We start from the raw sequence: 15,144 nt of genomic DNA on the forward strand, positions 1-15,144 counted from the left end.
GTGAGATTTCAATCACTGCATTCAAAAATGAGCCATTATTGTAGAAGGAGCATCTTCTACTGTATATTTTTGCTGTCACTGAATGAAATTGCAAGCTTTAGAATATCCCATGTTTGTGTCCAGGCTGATTATCTCAGGATATGACTTTTGGGTGGGTTTTAATTAACTATACAAACTATTCAGAAAGCAAAAGGGCAAAAGGGTAAACGACAGAAAATGAGAAAATGACTTCAGTGATGTGTTGCTTAAAAGTACAATGTATTTTCAGCAGACATGAAAGCATTGCGTGGCACAAATTTTCTGCTAACACTTGCTCAATTCTCCTTATTTGTGTTAAAATTTGTGATTAAACTGCAAGTAATTTATGCAAAAGCCAACACACAGAAAATAATACATTAATTACTACAGTATATATGACAAGAGACATCACAAATAAGTAACAAAGCACAATATATACAGTATATTTCAAACCATTCCTGAAGTATTTCAATTACAGTAAATTGCTTGTAGGTCTTGCACTTACCACATTCAGTTTGAGTTCCATGTTCAAGACTCCACCGCTATCTAGGACAGGCATCAAGTTGATAGCAAAAACAGCCGCTCTGTCAGGTGGGATGGAAATATTTGGCCCGAAAAATATATAGAAGTGGACAGAAAAAGTGTCCAGCTCATTTCGTAGGGTTGGTCTTATGGGCCAGCATTTGTTTGCATCTGATGTTGGGGCCAAATAGGTGGTCCCCTCTTCAGAAACGAAGACCGGACTTCTCTCCGAGATGTTCTGGGACACGGGAGGCAGACCAGCAGCAGGAAGGTTCTCAGAGAGGGAGAAGCCCAACACAGAGCCAAAAGACTGGGGCATGTTGAGAGCTGAACTCGGTGATCCTCCCTTTGTAATACTGGGCTTTGAACAATCTGGAAAACAAGATGCCAGATGTAAAAAGTATGGCTAAAGATGCCAAGCAAATCAGGACTTGGTATATTCATGCTACTGTACATTTGACAGTAAGGAATCACATCCATATGAAATGTAATACCACATTGTTACCTGTAATTAAATTGTGTGCCAAAACAAGACTGTAAATATCTGGGAATGTTTTGAACAGAGAGCTGTGCTAAGGAAGAAACAAAAGCCACCAATACAATCAACAATGCTGAAAGCGGGTCAGAGAGCAATATGTGAATGGATGCTTTTTACACTTCCCTTCCCACGTTTGAAAAAAGCAAGCTTCTGTTGTTGATTCCCTCTTCCTGTGACAGAAAAAAGTGGGCTGGATAAAATGGAGCTCACATCAACTGAACAAGCAGTTTGGGTTTTACTGATATTTGAAGTAGTCCACCATTGGTTTGGTATCCATGAAATATAGTATACTGCGTTCATTCTCATAGACACCAGTGATGTGCCCTCAACAGAACACCCACAAAACTGTTGAGGTCTTTGAGACCATTATGTTGATTCCACTAGTTGTACTGGCTGGACTGGGAATAAACCTCTAGATATGATGTTTCTAATGAAACCTAACCTTCAATTCTTTGGGAGATGGAAAAAGACCAAAGCACCCAGTCAAAGCACTCACATGAACACAAACAGAACAAACAAGCTCTGTACACACAGATGCCCAATCAAATGATCAAACGTACTATAGGACACTGGAGGTGTGAGACAATAAAGCTAACCCTAGGAGAGTACCATGCTTTTAAGTATGTCTTTTCAGGCACCCTAATAATAGTACCAGTTTTTGTAAGTGAACATAGACAGTGGAGGAGGTAAGGATATAGTGACCCTAGGAACAGCAAAACTATATAATTTAATTTACCACCATGTAATTTAAATATCAGGGATGGGAATGACAACCTTAAAAGTTGCTGCAGTCTAAAAACTTCTATCATGGTTTTACCCTTTCAGTAATCTCTTGTTTCAATTAATTAAGTGAATCCTAAAGCATATTGGAGCATCTCAGCTTGTTGATTTAAGAACTCTTGGCTCCTGCTCAGAATTTTCTTGTTAACAAACCATAACAACTCATGACTCAGTCTTGAATGACAATAATTAAGACCAGAAGGGAAAGTTTGTCATTAAAATCTTTATAACAGTACCGTAATCCAAAGAGTGAAAAGGCTGGCCTTAAAACTGTCAGTGTTTTACAAGGTCATTTGCAGAAAGTGTACAATAAGAAAATGAATATGCTGTGAAGTCAATAACCCTGTGCTTAAATAATATAATAACAATAGCCATTACTGAAATAAATGAGAGCCGTTTACAAACTGAAGAGAGAATATGAGCAAAAATAAAACCAAAACTAAAAAATAGCCCCCTCTAAAATAATAATCCTCTTGAGCAAATATATTTTGCTGAGTTTACACAAATCGTTGAATTTACGAGTCATGTACAGTATTGCATGTACTGTATTGTGTATGATTGGAACTTTACATTCCTTATATTGCAAATAATACAAGAATAATCAACTGGTTGCTATTTTAAAATTGGAATTAACTCTACTTTTAGACAATTGTTTCTTGGGCCGCTCCTCCACCTCTTTCACAGTCATTGGGCAGCCCCTCATCTGCATCCATAATATACTGTAGGACCATACAGTAGTACCCCCTACTGTGGCCATGGTGTCAGGGGCAACTCCCCTTCAAACACTGGGAACATTGGGGATATTGTCTACTCTCATTCTCTAGCAGCTACACCTGTTCTGAGGACATCTGTTCTCCCCTCTGTAGCATTACCAGTTCTGGGAACAGCAGCTCATTCCTGTTTCCGAGAACTTCCCACTCAGACAGTGTTACACCATGGCCCAGTTTCCTTTTTTAAGGGAAAGGACCTCCTGGTTTTGTGTTTACCCCATTCTGTAGACTGGAGAAACGATACATTTTTGTTGATATGGTTATGCATGGGCTGAGCTATGTAACAAGTGGGATTTGATCACAGTTGCTGGATTATGTTTTCAGCTTGATATTGAGTGGAGGCTGAAAATGTATTGAAATGTATTGAAAGTATCTATTGAAAGTGTGTTACATTCATGTTAAGCCAAATGCACATGTAACAGTTAAATGTGCTTTTATCTTCATTTCCCCTCATCTATCCACTTTCTTCTATTCACATGGAGGCCTGATACCTTGTTACTGACAAATTGTCTGAGCACCAAGACTCAAGACTCGTTCTGTTCCTCAGTATCACTCCTTTGATCCATCTCATTGGATCTTCCTTCTGAGCCCAGATAGCAGGCACAGAACCCCACATAGGAGACACTGAGCCTCAGCTTATTGGTCTTCCTGGTAAATTCTCACCTGACTCATCAGGTGACCACAGGCAATACTGTAGATCATTCCCCACAGCCTTATGGGGAATGAAGTTGAGACAAGGACCTTAATCTTGCTTCCTCCTACTTCCTTCCTTAAATGGTATTAACAGAAACATGACTTTCATTTAAGACTTTGAGGCTTTTCAATTTTACCCTCCTAACATTACATTTTTTAGTTCTGTCAGAATAACACAAGTTAACAATTACTTATTAAAGGAAAGATTGCCCAAGTGCAATAAAATCTTAGATTCTGTTCCTTCAGCCCTTGCCCTTTAGGGTTTCGCTGTCTTTAAAGTATCTTGTTATTCCTGACTAGCGGGCCCTGGCAAGGGGCAGTGGATTTGCCTTTCCCTGTCAGAAAAAGATAAAGAGCAGGTAGAGGATGGGGAAGAAGAAACGCTTCAGAGCACAGAGCAATAGCATGGAGGTTGGAGGTAACTTTACAGCTCCTTTAATTGTCATTTATTGGATGTGGCCGATTTTCAAATGTCAGTTGGGTTTAGCAGACACTGTTTCAAAAATTCTCACAGGGGTTTAGAAGGCAAGTGCTCTACATACAGTAAGACTCATCACTCAGTAACACACACATGCTTGGCATATTTCTCAAATTACATCTTTTTGGTTTCAAATTAATTCAGGCCTTTTGCAAAAAATGTAATGATATTGCAACTTGTTTTTATCCCATTGCTGTATCAAGTACTAGTTCTCCATGGCATGGCTATAAAGCATCACATTGCAATAGGTTTCAGATACTCTCCATTAAAGAATGACAGTGCATACATAAAAATGTTAAGAAGAAGCTTGGTGTGCTCCAGGTGAAATATGGCATTATATTTATGGCCAACTATGTTGCCACATTATCAATTTAAATTGATTCAGATTAGGATGAGGCCAAGGTGTTTCTGTGGCTAGTTTGTGAGCCATTCACCTTTGTGAAAGAGCAGACATGCACATAAACATATGCTGGGAAGAGCATATGAACAGGTCTAGGAGTACTAGAAAAGTGGAATTTTGTAATTGTAGAAGTTTTACTTTTACTCATTCAATGATGTACTGTACCAAACACCATCCATTCTTCTCTAAAGTTTGTAGAATAGTAATGTTACATGTGATGCTCAAGGCTAATGAGCTACAGCCATAATGTACTCAGTTTCTTTGAAATGAAGGCTCTGACTCAACCTCAATAGACAAGCAATATCTAATTTGGTCTCACGGTTATGAGCTTACTTAGATAATAACCCCGGTGTTCAACTTTCAGTGCATCTTGTAATGCTTTTAATTTTAATCTTATAATTGCTTTAGCTGTGGTTTCATATGGTATTAGCATGAATGTGCTATCAATGTGCTTTATGACACTGGGGTTAACAATGTTGTACTATGAAACTTCTGTTTTGGTACTATACACTGTATATATGGTCCAGTTTCATATAGATGAAAACCTAATCAAAGAAAAATTGTAACGGACACGGACTGGAATCCGTGTCAGATCTTGTAGAAGACCCTATGCGATGCGGTAAGAGCTGGAGAAAACAGGAGGCGTGGTAAAAAGGAACACACAGGGGTTTAATAGTGCACAAAATAATAGTGACAGTCTGTGAGACAGTGTACGGGGAAGACAAAACGGCATCCAAATCCAAACGGGTCCAAGGGCAGGTCAAAGCACAGTCCGAAAGTCCATAAACTGGAAATCCATCCTGGGACGCGACAAAGTTAAAATCCCCGGGAGGGGGGAGCACACGGACCAACGAAACATGGAGGTCCAAGGGTGACGGGGCGAGATCCTCCAGACCCCGGGCTCAGGAAGCGGGAGGTGTCGGGGATGAGGCCTATGCCCTCAGGAGACGGACGTAGGGTTTCCTGGTGCTAGGCGGGCCTCGCGACATCTTTCCCTAATGATGAGCCCCGAGGACTGGAGGAGCTGGTCTTTAAATAATAACGCTAAAAGGGTACACCTGGAGAGCTAAATCACACGAACAATAATGAGAGCAGTGGAGCGCCCTCTAGGGAGGGATGTCGGGCGTGACAAAAATGTAGGGTATATCTTAAGTATGGCAAATGTTAAATCAAACCATGATAAATTCACCACAGTAAACTGTCATAGGATTTAAGCAGTTGGTGATTTAAAAGAGACTTGATGGACTGCTGACATTAAAGACTGCAGATGCCCACCGCTTTTCTAGACACTGTCTATAAATTTTACTTAACTTTACTTGACTTAAATGAATATAAATACTAATAGGAGTCATAAGCCATGTGTCAGCACTAAATCAGCAGTGTTTCATCTTGTATGTCTTAATCAGATTCTGAAATACACATTTGCTTAACATTTAAAATTAAGTGAACATTCATGTTTAATTCATTCCTAACTGGGAAAGTCATATGAATAGCTCATGAATACATCATAAATGAACTGCATTTCGCAAGACACCAATAGTAAATGATGTATTACTGAGTATAAAATTACACTTTAAAAACAGACATTTATTGTGAAGTATTACTTAAGTTTGTCTTTTTCTACATCAAAAAAGCACATCTGAAGTTCCATTAAATTCTGGCCTGGCCAAGGTATCACTTTTATCACAAAATATAATTGTCTTTCATGATAACTGTATTTGTCTAGTTTCTAGAAACACTTTTTTGCGATTGTAATTTAAGGGAATTGGAAACTGAAGGATGAATTGTAGTAACAATTTAAGAAAATGTGTTGGGATTCTCTGGATTTGGGTTCCTGACCACCAATGCATTCTTATTCAATTCAGAACAATAAACAATTTAAAAAAAAAATACCACCATGTTTGGTATGATCCTCTCATAAAGATAACAAACGGCAAAGAAAATACAAAACAACAACTTTTTGTTGTCTGTGATACTACAGCAGTTTATGCATTTACAGTAAGTGGCTTGTGACACCTGTAATAATTTCTGTCTGCTAGAGAAAGTAGGGGAGGCAGCAACTCCTCCTATTAAATAGAATATATGGACTATATGAATTGTGTTGAATATTATATAACTAGAATAAAATGTAAAATTAAAGCTTTATCATTATTAAATTCAGCTTAATTAATGATTGTAAGCATCTAGTTGTAGTTCCCATAGTAGGGGTGATGGGACCTCCATCAAACTAGGCAGCACTTCATCAAAACTCATAGTTTTTAGATAAATTCTGTCTCTGTTGTGATTTTTTTTTTAAGTCTGTTAAGAAAACTGAAAAATTACACTAATCAGGTGATTGTAGCAATTACTTGCAGGTTTAACAACATATGAATACCTCCTTGACTTCTCATCTGTCTACCCTTCGCCTCTCAACTATTACTCATCTGACTCTGGTCTTCAAGATGTCTCCCGAGATTATTTACATTCTTTGGGTGACAGGGCCTTCTCCTGTTATGCCCCAGAGCTCTGGAATTCTATCCCCAAGGGTATTGGAGAGTCACCTACCCTGAGTGCATTGGAAAGTATTAACGGCAGAAGGTGAAACACTCTTGTGAACTACAGCTAGTCAAGCAACATCAATAGCACTTATGTTATCTGTGAAGACATCTGGTATTGCAAATTACTTTTCAGAAAATATATAAAGCCTGCAGCAACACAAATAAAATTATTTACAGGGAGTTGTAATATTATACTCATAAAAATGTAAGGGACTTTGATCATTACATAAGTCAATTAGTTAATTGAGTTTCTTAAACACTTTTTAATATCTAAGTACTGTAATTGATAGATTCACTTGTATTGTTTCTGCAATACATCCCTTTGTACCATACTGTATAACCATAATATTTCACATTTAGATCCATTTATCATAAGATCAGAACCTTTAGGGAATACTTCAATCATTTTAATTGCTTTTGCAATTTTCTCTTTACTTTTCAAAAGGAGTGTTTTCACCTGCAAGCTGACTAATTTTAATGTCTTTAGCATCTACAGAAAAGGCCTTTGAGTCAGGGTGGTTTACTATGCTTAAAGATGACAACTTAACAACAGTTAAAAAAAAGATAAGAGGCAGCCTTGACTTATGTCTCTCTTAACTGTGAAAACATTTTTGAGATTTTGAACTGTGGTACAAAAGAGCCATTGAAGCATTTATAAACATTTTAACCATACTCATCAAATTTTAATCAAAATCAAACTCTTCTAGTGCAGTCAAACAGAAATGTGTAGTGCAGTCAACAAAAATGATTATGTACTGAGATACATTCTGTATTAAGATCTAGAAACAAATTCAGAGCAACAGGTTCCAGAACAGGGACAGGTGATAAAACCAGGATGACGAGCCCCGGACTCAGATGGTCAGGACGCTGTGATGAAGCCTATGACGTTAGGTCTCTCCTGGACCCGCTGGTAGGCAGGCTTCTGGGTGGCCATCTCCCAGTGCTGAGCCAGGAATAACAAAGGCACCCAGTTTAAATAAGGAGACAGAACAGGAGGCAGTTGCATGTACTCAACTAAAATACGAAAGGGCTGGAGTGCCCTTAAGAGGAGGGATTACAATCATGACAGATACTGTATTTTCCTGCGCTCAACTGACACTCCTAAATAAACAGAGATTTTATCACACGTTTATGAGGGAAACTAATGCAATTTTTCAAAATGTGTAAATCTATTGACATTGTTTAACATTTTATACTCTAATTGTATTTTCTGTGTGTGCTGCCTGAATGCAACACCCTACACTTGCCTACTGTACATTGAATGTCACATGGTTTTTGCACAATCTAGCACCCAAATCTATACTCTTAATGTACAGTATTTACCATCTGTTTCCTGGTTAGGAATTAACAGGTAAGTTAAGTACATTTCGAAATCAGTTTTAGTATTCGCTAGAATAGTAAACCTACAAATGGTTTTCTAGTTTAGTTCTATAACCTTTCATGACAGAAGTACAATAAGTCTTATTGGTCTTTGATTACAGTTGTTTAGTCACCCTTGTTATAAATGGGCACTACATTAAGAGTCAATAGGTAGTACCCCTGTCTAGATTGTTAGAAGTGTTTTGTTTATGGTCTATAAATTCTATCACATAAGTACAATTGGAAGAATACCATCAGAACGTGAGAGATTTGTTTATCTTAAGTGCTTCTAGTGCCTGTAAGATTTCTGTTTCATCTATGCTACAGTAATATTATTTACTATGGAAATTTGTCTTTTCCTTATTCTGTCATGGCCACTGCATTTCACACATTGATTTACATGCTCATGGGATAAATTTGTTCTGAGCTTCAAGCAGAATGTCTTTAAGCTTTTGCCATCCATTTCCTACTGATTTCATATCTATCCTGTCCTATTCTGCTCTTAAGTTCTGTCACATTCCTTTGAAATCAGCTTTTCTGAGATTGTTAAACTTTGTTTTAAATGCTACAAGTATAGCTACAAATTATACTTCAAAGCTTACTTTACTATAAATACAGTTCCCTAAAGGGTTGTTGTTCTGACAGTGTCTTGACTGCTTTAAAATACCTAATCAATACAATCATACCCTTCGGTAGGTGTTCCAACAAATGCCAATATTCAATTTAAACTACTGACATTTCTGTTTATTTTTCCCAATCTGTGAGAGGAAAAGTCTAATCTCCTATGAGAACTACTTCTTTTACAGATACCCTGGTTTCATTGTATAAGACTGCATTATTAGTGATATCTGAAATTGTTGCTTTGTGGTATTCTCCTCTTGAATATTTTTATGGTTTAAACTATATAGATTTTAAGTGACTTGATTCATTTCACTTTAGATGACCCTTGTTTAATCTGTTCTGCATTTTATTCATAATACTCCTAACATTAAGTTATAAGTATTTAATTATCTGGTAATTTAGCAATTAGTTTTTTAACTGAGGTTCTGTTTTGCTTAGAGCATAAATCAGATTGAGGGTAGAGTAAGAGGGCCTCAAGGTTTTGTAGCAGACAGCTCAGATTTAACAAGCAAAGTAGGTCTGGGGAATTTGAGACAAGCAGAGGCATAGAGACTTTTGAAGTGACAGGTTACAGCTGTCTCGTTGCCTGACAATGTGACTTTGCATGTGCTTGTAGATGATTCAGATGAGGTGTGATAGATTGGACTATGGAGGGACAGGAGAGAAGGAGTGCTCTTGAAACTAGAAGTGGTCATATGCCCTCTTACTCCTGTAAAAACGTTCACTGGGTATTTATAAGTGAATGATGGATTATTGATTGATTGTTTGAGGGCACATTTTCATATGAGAAGGGGGCAGAGGACAGCTTCCAAATGGATATACAGTATACGCACTCAAGTAAGACAGATGTAGAACATTGCTGAGGCTCTTAGCCATATGAGAAAATGAGAAAGAAGAGACAGTCAGGTTAGTCCTACACATCCACGGGGTAGACACAAGATGCAGTCTGCCTGTCTCCAAAAGGGTTTTCACACTGATAAGTCAATTGGGAGTTAGGAAGCAATCAATAATCTGATTATTGAAAATCACTGACAATTTAGATTGGGGGTGGGGGGCATGATTTCTTAGGGGTCTTATTGTGTAAAATGTGCTAAGCCTCTGAAATAAAGCACCTGTGCCTGGTGTTACCATCATTGTGAGTTTTTATTTGAATAGACCCCCAGCAGACCCTTAGAACCAATTTATATGAAGATCAGGTTTATCACTTAAAGCTGTCAGGCTGAAATAGTATTAAAGCTGTCTTTCCCAACACCTAGTCTATGGATTTATTCTGAAGTACACAGTAGTTGCATGTATGCAGCCTGAATACACAGGGCAAAAACACGTGTCCAGGTCATTTAGAGTGCATAGAGTACACAGAAGTCCTGAGAAAAAAGCTAAACAACATAGTCTTTAGCGCTACTTAAGGAAGAACAACAGATGTCTAATTCATTGTAGATAGATGTTAGGGTAGGGACAGAACAATGGTGTACTGTACATGCAAAAGCACAGAGTGCACAGAGGCATGGGGAAAATGGAGATATGAAAGCATTAAAGGATTGAGTGCAATATGGTACACAGTAGGTGCATGGACCATGGAGAAAGGTGTGCAAAGGTATGTTGTGCACAAAGAGAACAGTGACATGGGTGGTTGTTGCATCAGTGTTGCAAAAGCAATCAGTGAAAAGAAAGAAGCCTCTTTTGTATCTCCTCATTGGCAACAAGAGGTCACTGAATCTTCAGCAAGAAGTGAATGTTTGGTTGATATGAAAAGGGTATTTTTAATGCCTTCCTGATAAGAGAGACAAAGTGTAGAATGTAGACTAGCTAGGGGTAGGGGCAGAGAACAGCTTCCAAATGGTTAGTCACATACTGAAGCCAGACAGATACATAAAGTAGCTCAATCGCTTACCCCTGTGAGAAAAGCAGTCCTACACATCCACAGTCCCTGCTCCTTACTGACCTATCAGACATTCCTGCCTAGAGGTCAACTGACACAAACCGTTCTTTCAGGACCCTATGCAGACAACACAATCCACGGAGGAGTGAGGAAAACACGGGGAAAAAGGCATGCAAAGGGGCTAGAAGGAAAACAGGGGGCATGTTCATGGTGCGCTGGTGTTCGGGGGAGGTGTGGCCGAAGGGAAACAGTCCAAGAGAGTCCGAGGCAAATCCATGAATGTAGCAATAGTCCAAGACCGGGTGATCCATCCTAATGAAGATGAACAAAGTTAAAAGCCAGAGCAGGATCCGGGTCAGGGGAATAAAGGGGGGGGGGGGGTAATGGGACCAGACACTCCAGTCCTGGACCCAGATGGTCAGGATGTCGTTGTGAAGCCTATGCTCCTGAACTCACGGGTAGGTGGGCTTCCGGGCGTCCATCTTCCAAAGCTGAGCCCAGATTGGCAGGAACGTCTGGCTTTTATAGCATGGGGGGCTGGAACCTGAGGCAGGTGCGGTAGATGAGTATAAAACAAGGTTTGGCTGGAGCGTCCTTAAGAGGAGGGGTGTATGATTGTGACATCAACAATATATCATTGGCTGGAGGCTACTTTTCAGAAAGAAAGGATGCTTTGTTTCAGAGTTGAATTTAAAGGTCTTGGTTATTATTGGGTCAGTAACATCTCGTTTCTACTTCATCCATTTATCTATTTTGTAACCACAATATCCAATACAGCACAGCGGAAAAGCTGGAGCCTAACTGGCAAGCAATGGGTGCAAGGCAGGACACGTCCCGAACAAGAAACCATATACAAACAAGAACACACTCACAGCAGGGCCAACTTTTCTGTGGGAGGGAACAGGAGCACACATAGAAAACCCATACAAAAGAGGCAGCAATGCTGACCACTGCACAAACATGCTACCCTCCCCTACTGTACTTCATTAGAATTAGAAACAAATATGGGTTCTCATTGAAAGAACTAGTGTAGACATTTTCTCATGCAAATTGCATTAGTAATTGCGAGAAAACAATACTGTGTATTGCCTGATGCGAAAAATAATTAGTAATTCTTTCCACTACCCATTTGGTCATAGGCCTTGGCTAAATTCTAACATAACTGATCTATTTCTAGTTAAATGCTCATTAGTCTAATTTCTTAATCAGTTAGTGACTTCACCTTTAAATGGTGGGTGTAATTGATTCATGCAATTATCATCAATTCATTTATTTTTTAATTTCTTAATTGGTGCATAATAGGCAAATCTCCAGTACAGAATTTAAAACATTAATTTCCTTCAATGATGCCCATGTTGTTACAGTATCAATTAAAAATTCAGACACTAAATGTTTTATGTTGCTATTAAATATGAAATCGTTCAGGATCCAATTATTTAAATTTCTAATACCTTTAAAGGCTATTTGTATCTTTGTCTGAGTCAATAAAAATAAAGTAATTAGTTTGTGATAAGATATGTCACAGAAAAATACTGTATGTGGTGTAATCTTACAGACATCTAATCACAAATCAAATCTAGATTTCAGTTCTAATGTTATGGATCCAAATATATTCCTTTAAAGGTAGGCTTAAGAAATGCCAGGAATCCACAACTGAAAACTATACAGTATCACCTTTTTACTTTTGTCATTTTTTCTCCCACAGTTTTGTCTTCTGGAGAAAAAGCCCCTGCAACATGAAAATACTGTAGTTATCCCTCAGGAAGACATTTTTTATTGGCATCTTCCCAAATCATATCCCTGTAAAATGTAATTGCCAGCTAGATGATAATGGTACAAAGTTTACTATCGTTTCTTCCCAACATTGAATAGTATCCACTGTGCCAAACAATTTGAGCTTAATTTCCTGTAAAATGTATGCTAGGGTATTAATTGTTAACTTCCTTAAATCCTTGTTCTTGGGTTCTTTAATCCATGTAATCTGAAACCTCAATCTCTTTTCTCTGTTTTGCCTTAGCAACTACTGTACTTGCTTCAGAGGGATATTTTCTTGCATGAGAGCTTGTACCTTTTGTTCCAGAGATCTGATCTTATTTTGATAAAACTTAACTTCAGTGATTAAATGCAGACATATTGTGTGTGCCTGCTCACAGCATTTAATGCTTTTCTCACAACTGTTTCAGTGACAGCTTTCTATCCTTCGTAGCCTCACATTTAGCACTCAGAGAATGTATAGATCGTAGGTTTTCGCCAGATGTGATTGACCCATACTATACAATACTGTATGTAAATATACGATCTTACTTCCTCTGTGGATCATTTCGCACTTATAAATGTTAGATTGTATTTGCCACTTACCTGCACCCTCCATTATTTTGTGTAAGTCTTTTTGTAACTCCCTTACTGCTGTTTCTTTGTTTAACGTTCCCACTATTTTATTAAATCCACAAAATGTTTTCATATAGTTCACTATTAATTCCAGATTTTGACATTGCATGTACAGTACAGTACAGCAGGCTCATTTACTCAAACTCATTTCACTCTATGGGAAACATTGTACCTGTAAATACCTCTCATACCTGAATTCATAAGAAATTATTATTTCACACCTGAGACACAGATTTTCTCTACGTTTTGCTCTTGCACACTTGGAGTGGTGAGTTAAAACTAATGTATGTGTTGAATATTTTAATAACATCTGAATGTTACATTGGAATGCAACATCTGAATGATATGTCACATTCAGTTCCTGCAAAGCGCAAGGCACTATATTGTTTTCCAGTTTTTATTCTGCAATTCCATTTTTTAAGGTATTCACAGACAGTGAGCGAATAAGGATATTTTCACAGAAGTTTTAAACTGTAAACATGCGTATCATGAGGAGATGCCAGAGCTGCAAGTTAAGAGGCAAGGTCCACTACAAATTAAGTCCAGTGGGTAGTACAGAGAGAATGACAGAGAAAAAACATCACACAATGGATAGAGATGGCAAGTTGCCACATAACCAGCAGACAGATTTCCCAGCAACACAACACCTCACTCGGAAAGCTGCCCTTTATATTAATTTACCAAGGTATATTCTGAAAACTTCCTTTAGAACTGTGGCAGAAAGGACTTTCTAAGCTGTTGGAACAATCTTTTCTTAGTTACAGGCTTAAAAGTCAGTCAGATTTAGTCTTCTAGCTCTCAGTGCTCTCATTCCCCCATTGACTGGCTGTACTGTACAAGTGTCTCCTTGGGAATCAGCAGCCACCACTGTGCATTTATGTAAAGTCATGTTGGGAAAAAACCTCTCAGAAAATGGCCCTAAAATAGCAACACTTGACAAACAGATGATGTAGGGACTCCCCCACAGTGTAACTGCCTTTTTTAACCAAAACATGTCTTTTAAATAGAAAAGTACAAAAAAAATTTTTGGGGGGTCTATGTTCACCCTAGTAGAATACAGAACAGAACGACAGTCAAACACAGATCAACACAAATATAGGAATACATTTTATTTGTGTGAATAACAAAATCTTAAACTTCAAGGACATGTTTCAGAAATTCTGAATGAATCACCATAAACTGGGATCTCTATTTAGATTGTTTTGCATAAACTTTTTTTTTAGTTAGAATGCTATTTCTAAACATAGCTTGGAATCTTAAAGTTACAGTTTAAAGTTTCTTCTTGCTTTTTTATTTGTTCCTTATTTGCTGACATTTCTGCTTTTAGACCATTGACAGATGCTGAAAGTTGGCAAAGATGCAGCTTTCTAAAAAGTATAATCAACTGAAAGTGATTCACAGGATCAACTCTGGTGATCAGAGCTCCTAACCAATCACACCATCATGTAGTTCAGTCACACATTTATGTCTTGCTATCTGTCATGATCGCTACTCCTCCTCTTAAGGGAGCTCCAGCCCTTCCTTGTTCTGCCCCACTACCTGCACCTGTTTCTTATTTCCATTCCACCTTAAAAGCCAGCCGCAGACATCACTCCTGGTATCTAATTGAATCCAGTTTCGTGAGAACCTGGGGTCCTGCTGCATCTGGCTCCATTATGGTTTTAACTTTCTGTTCCTGATTCCCCTCCCCGCCGGTCCCGACCCGGTACGTGGTTTTATTCTCTGGATGGAACCCCTGACCTTGGACTTCTGCCTTTGTTTCTGATTACCCATTTGGATTTCCTATATGGATTGTTTGCCCTGGACTCACTTCTCCTGGACACCTGCACTCCTTGGACATGCCCCCTTGTCTCCATCCCTTCTCCTGCATGATTTTATTCCTGCTGTGTCTTCACCAACCGGATCGTGTCGTCTGCATAGGGCCTGGAAAGAACTGCTACATGAAACTACTGTATCTCTATCATATTTTCAACACATTTTACAAGCAGCTACTACAAAAGATTTGTGCGAAGCTTGAATCCAAGTCCCAGCCTATACACCATATTTAATATTTATAGCCTTAAATTTGTTTGTTTCTGTGTATGTTTGTCTCTTGGAAAATTGGCATTTATGTTGATAGTATTCTAACTTACTGTCCTCTCCATTGTTTCTCATCTAATAT

At 38.4% G+C, this 15,144-nt stretch overlaps 1 protein-coding gene across 2 annotated transcripts in view; it reads right to left on the reverse strand.

Moving 5' to 3' along the window:
- tmem8b (transmembrane protein 8B) overlaps nucleotides 1-15,144 on the reverse strand; it is a 147,517-nt gene that overhangs the window by 28,116 nt on the left and 104,257 nt on the right. For both annotated transcript variants that reach the window (XM_015340190.2, XM_069187026.1), the window contains exon 6: nucleotides 524-912. In XM_015340190.2, coding sequence (XP_015195676.1) covers nucleotides 524-912 — 389 coding nt within the window. The remainder of the gene's footprint in view (nucleotides 1-523; nucleotides 913-15,144) is intronic.

The sequence above is a fragment of the Lepisosteus oculatus genome, chromosome 3 (assembly GCF_040954835.1).
Source record: "Lepisosteus oculatus isolate fLepOcu1 chromosome 3, fLepOcu1.hap2, whole genome shotgun sequence".
NCBI lineage: Eukaryota > Metazoa > Chordata > Actinopteri > Semionotiformes > Lepisosteidae > Lepisosteus > Lepisosteus oculatus.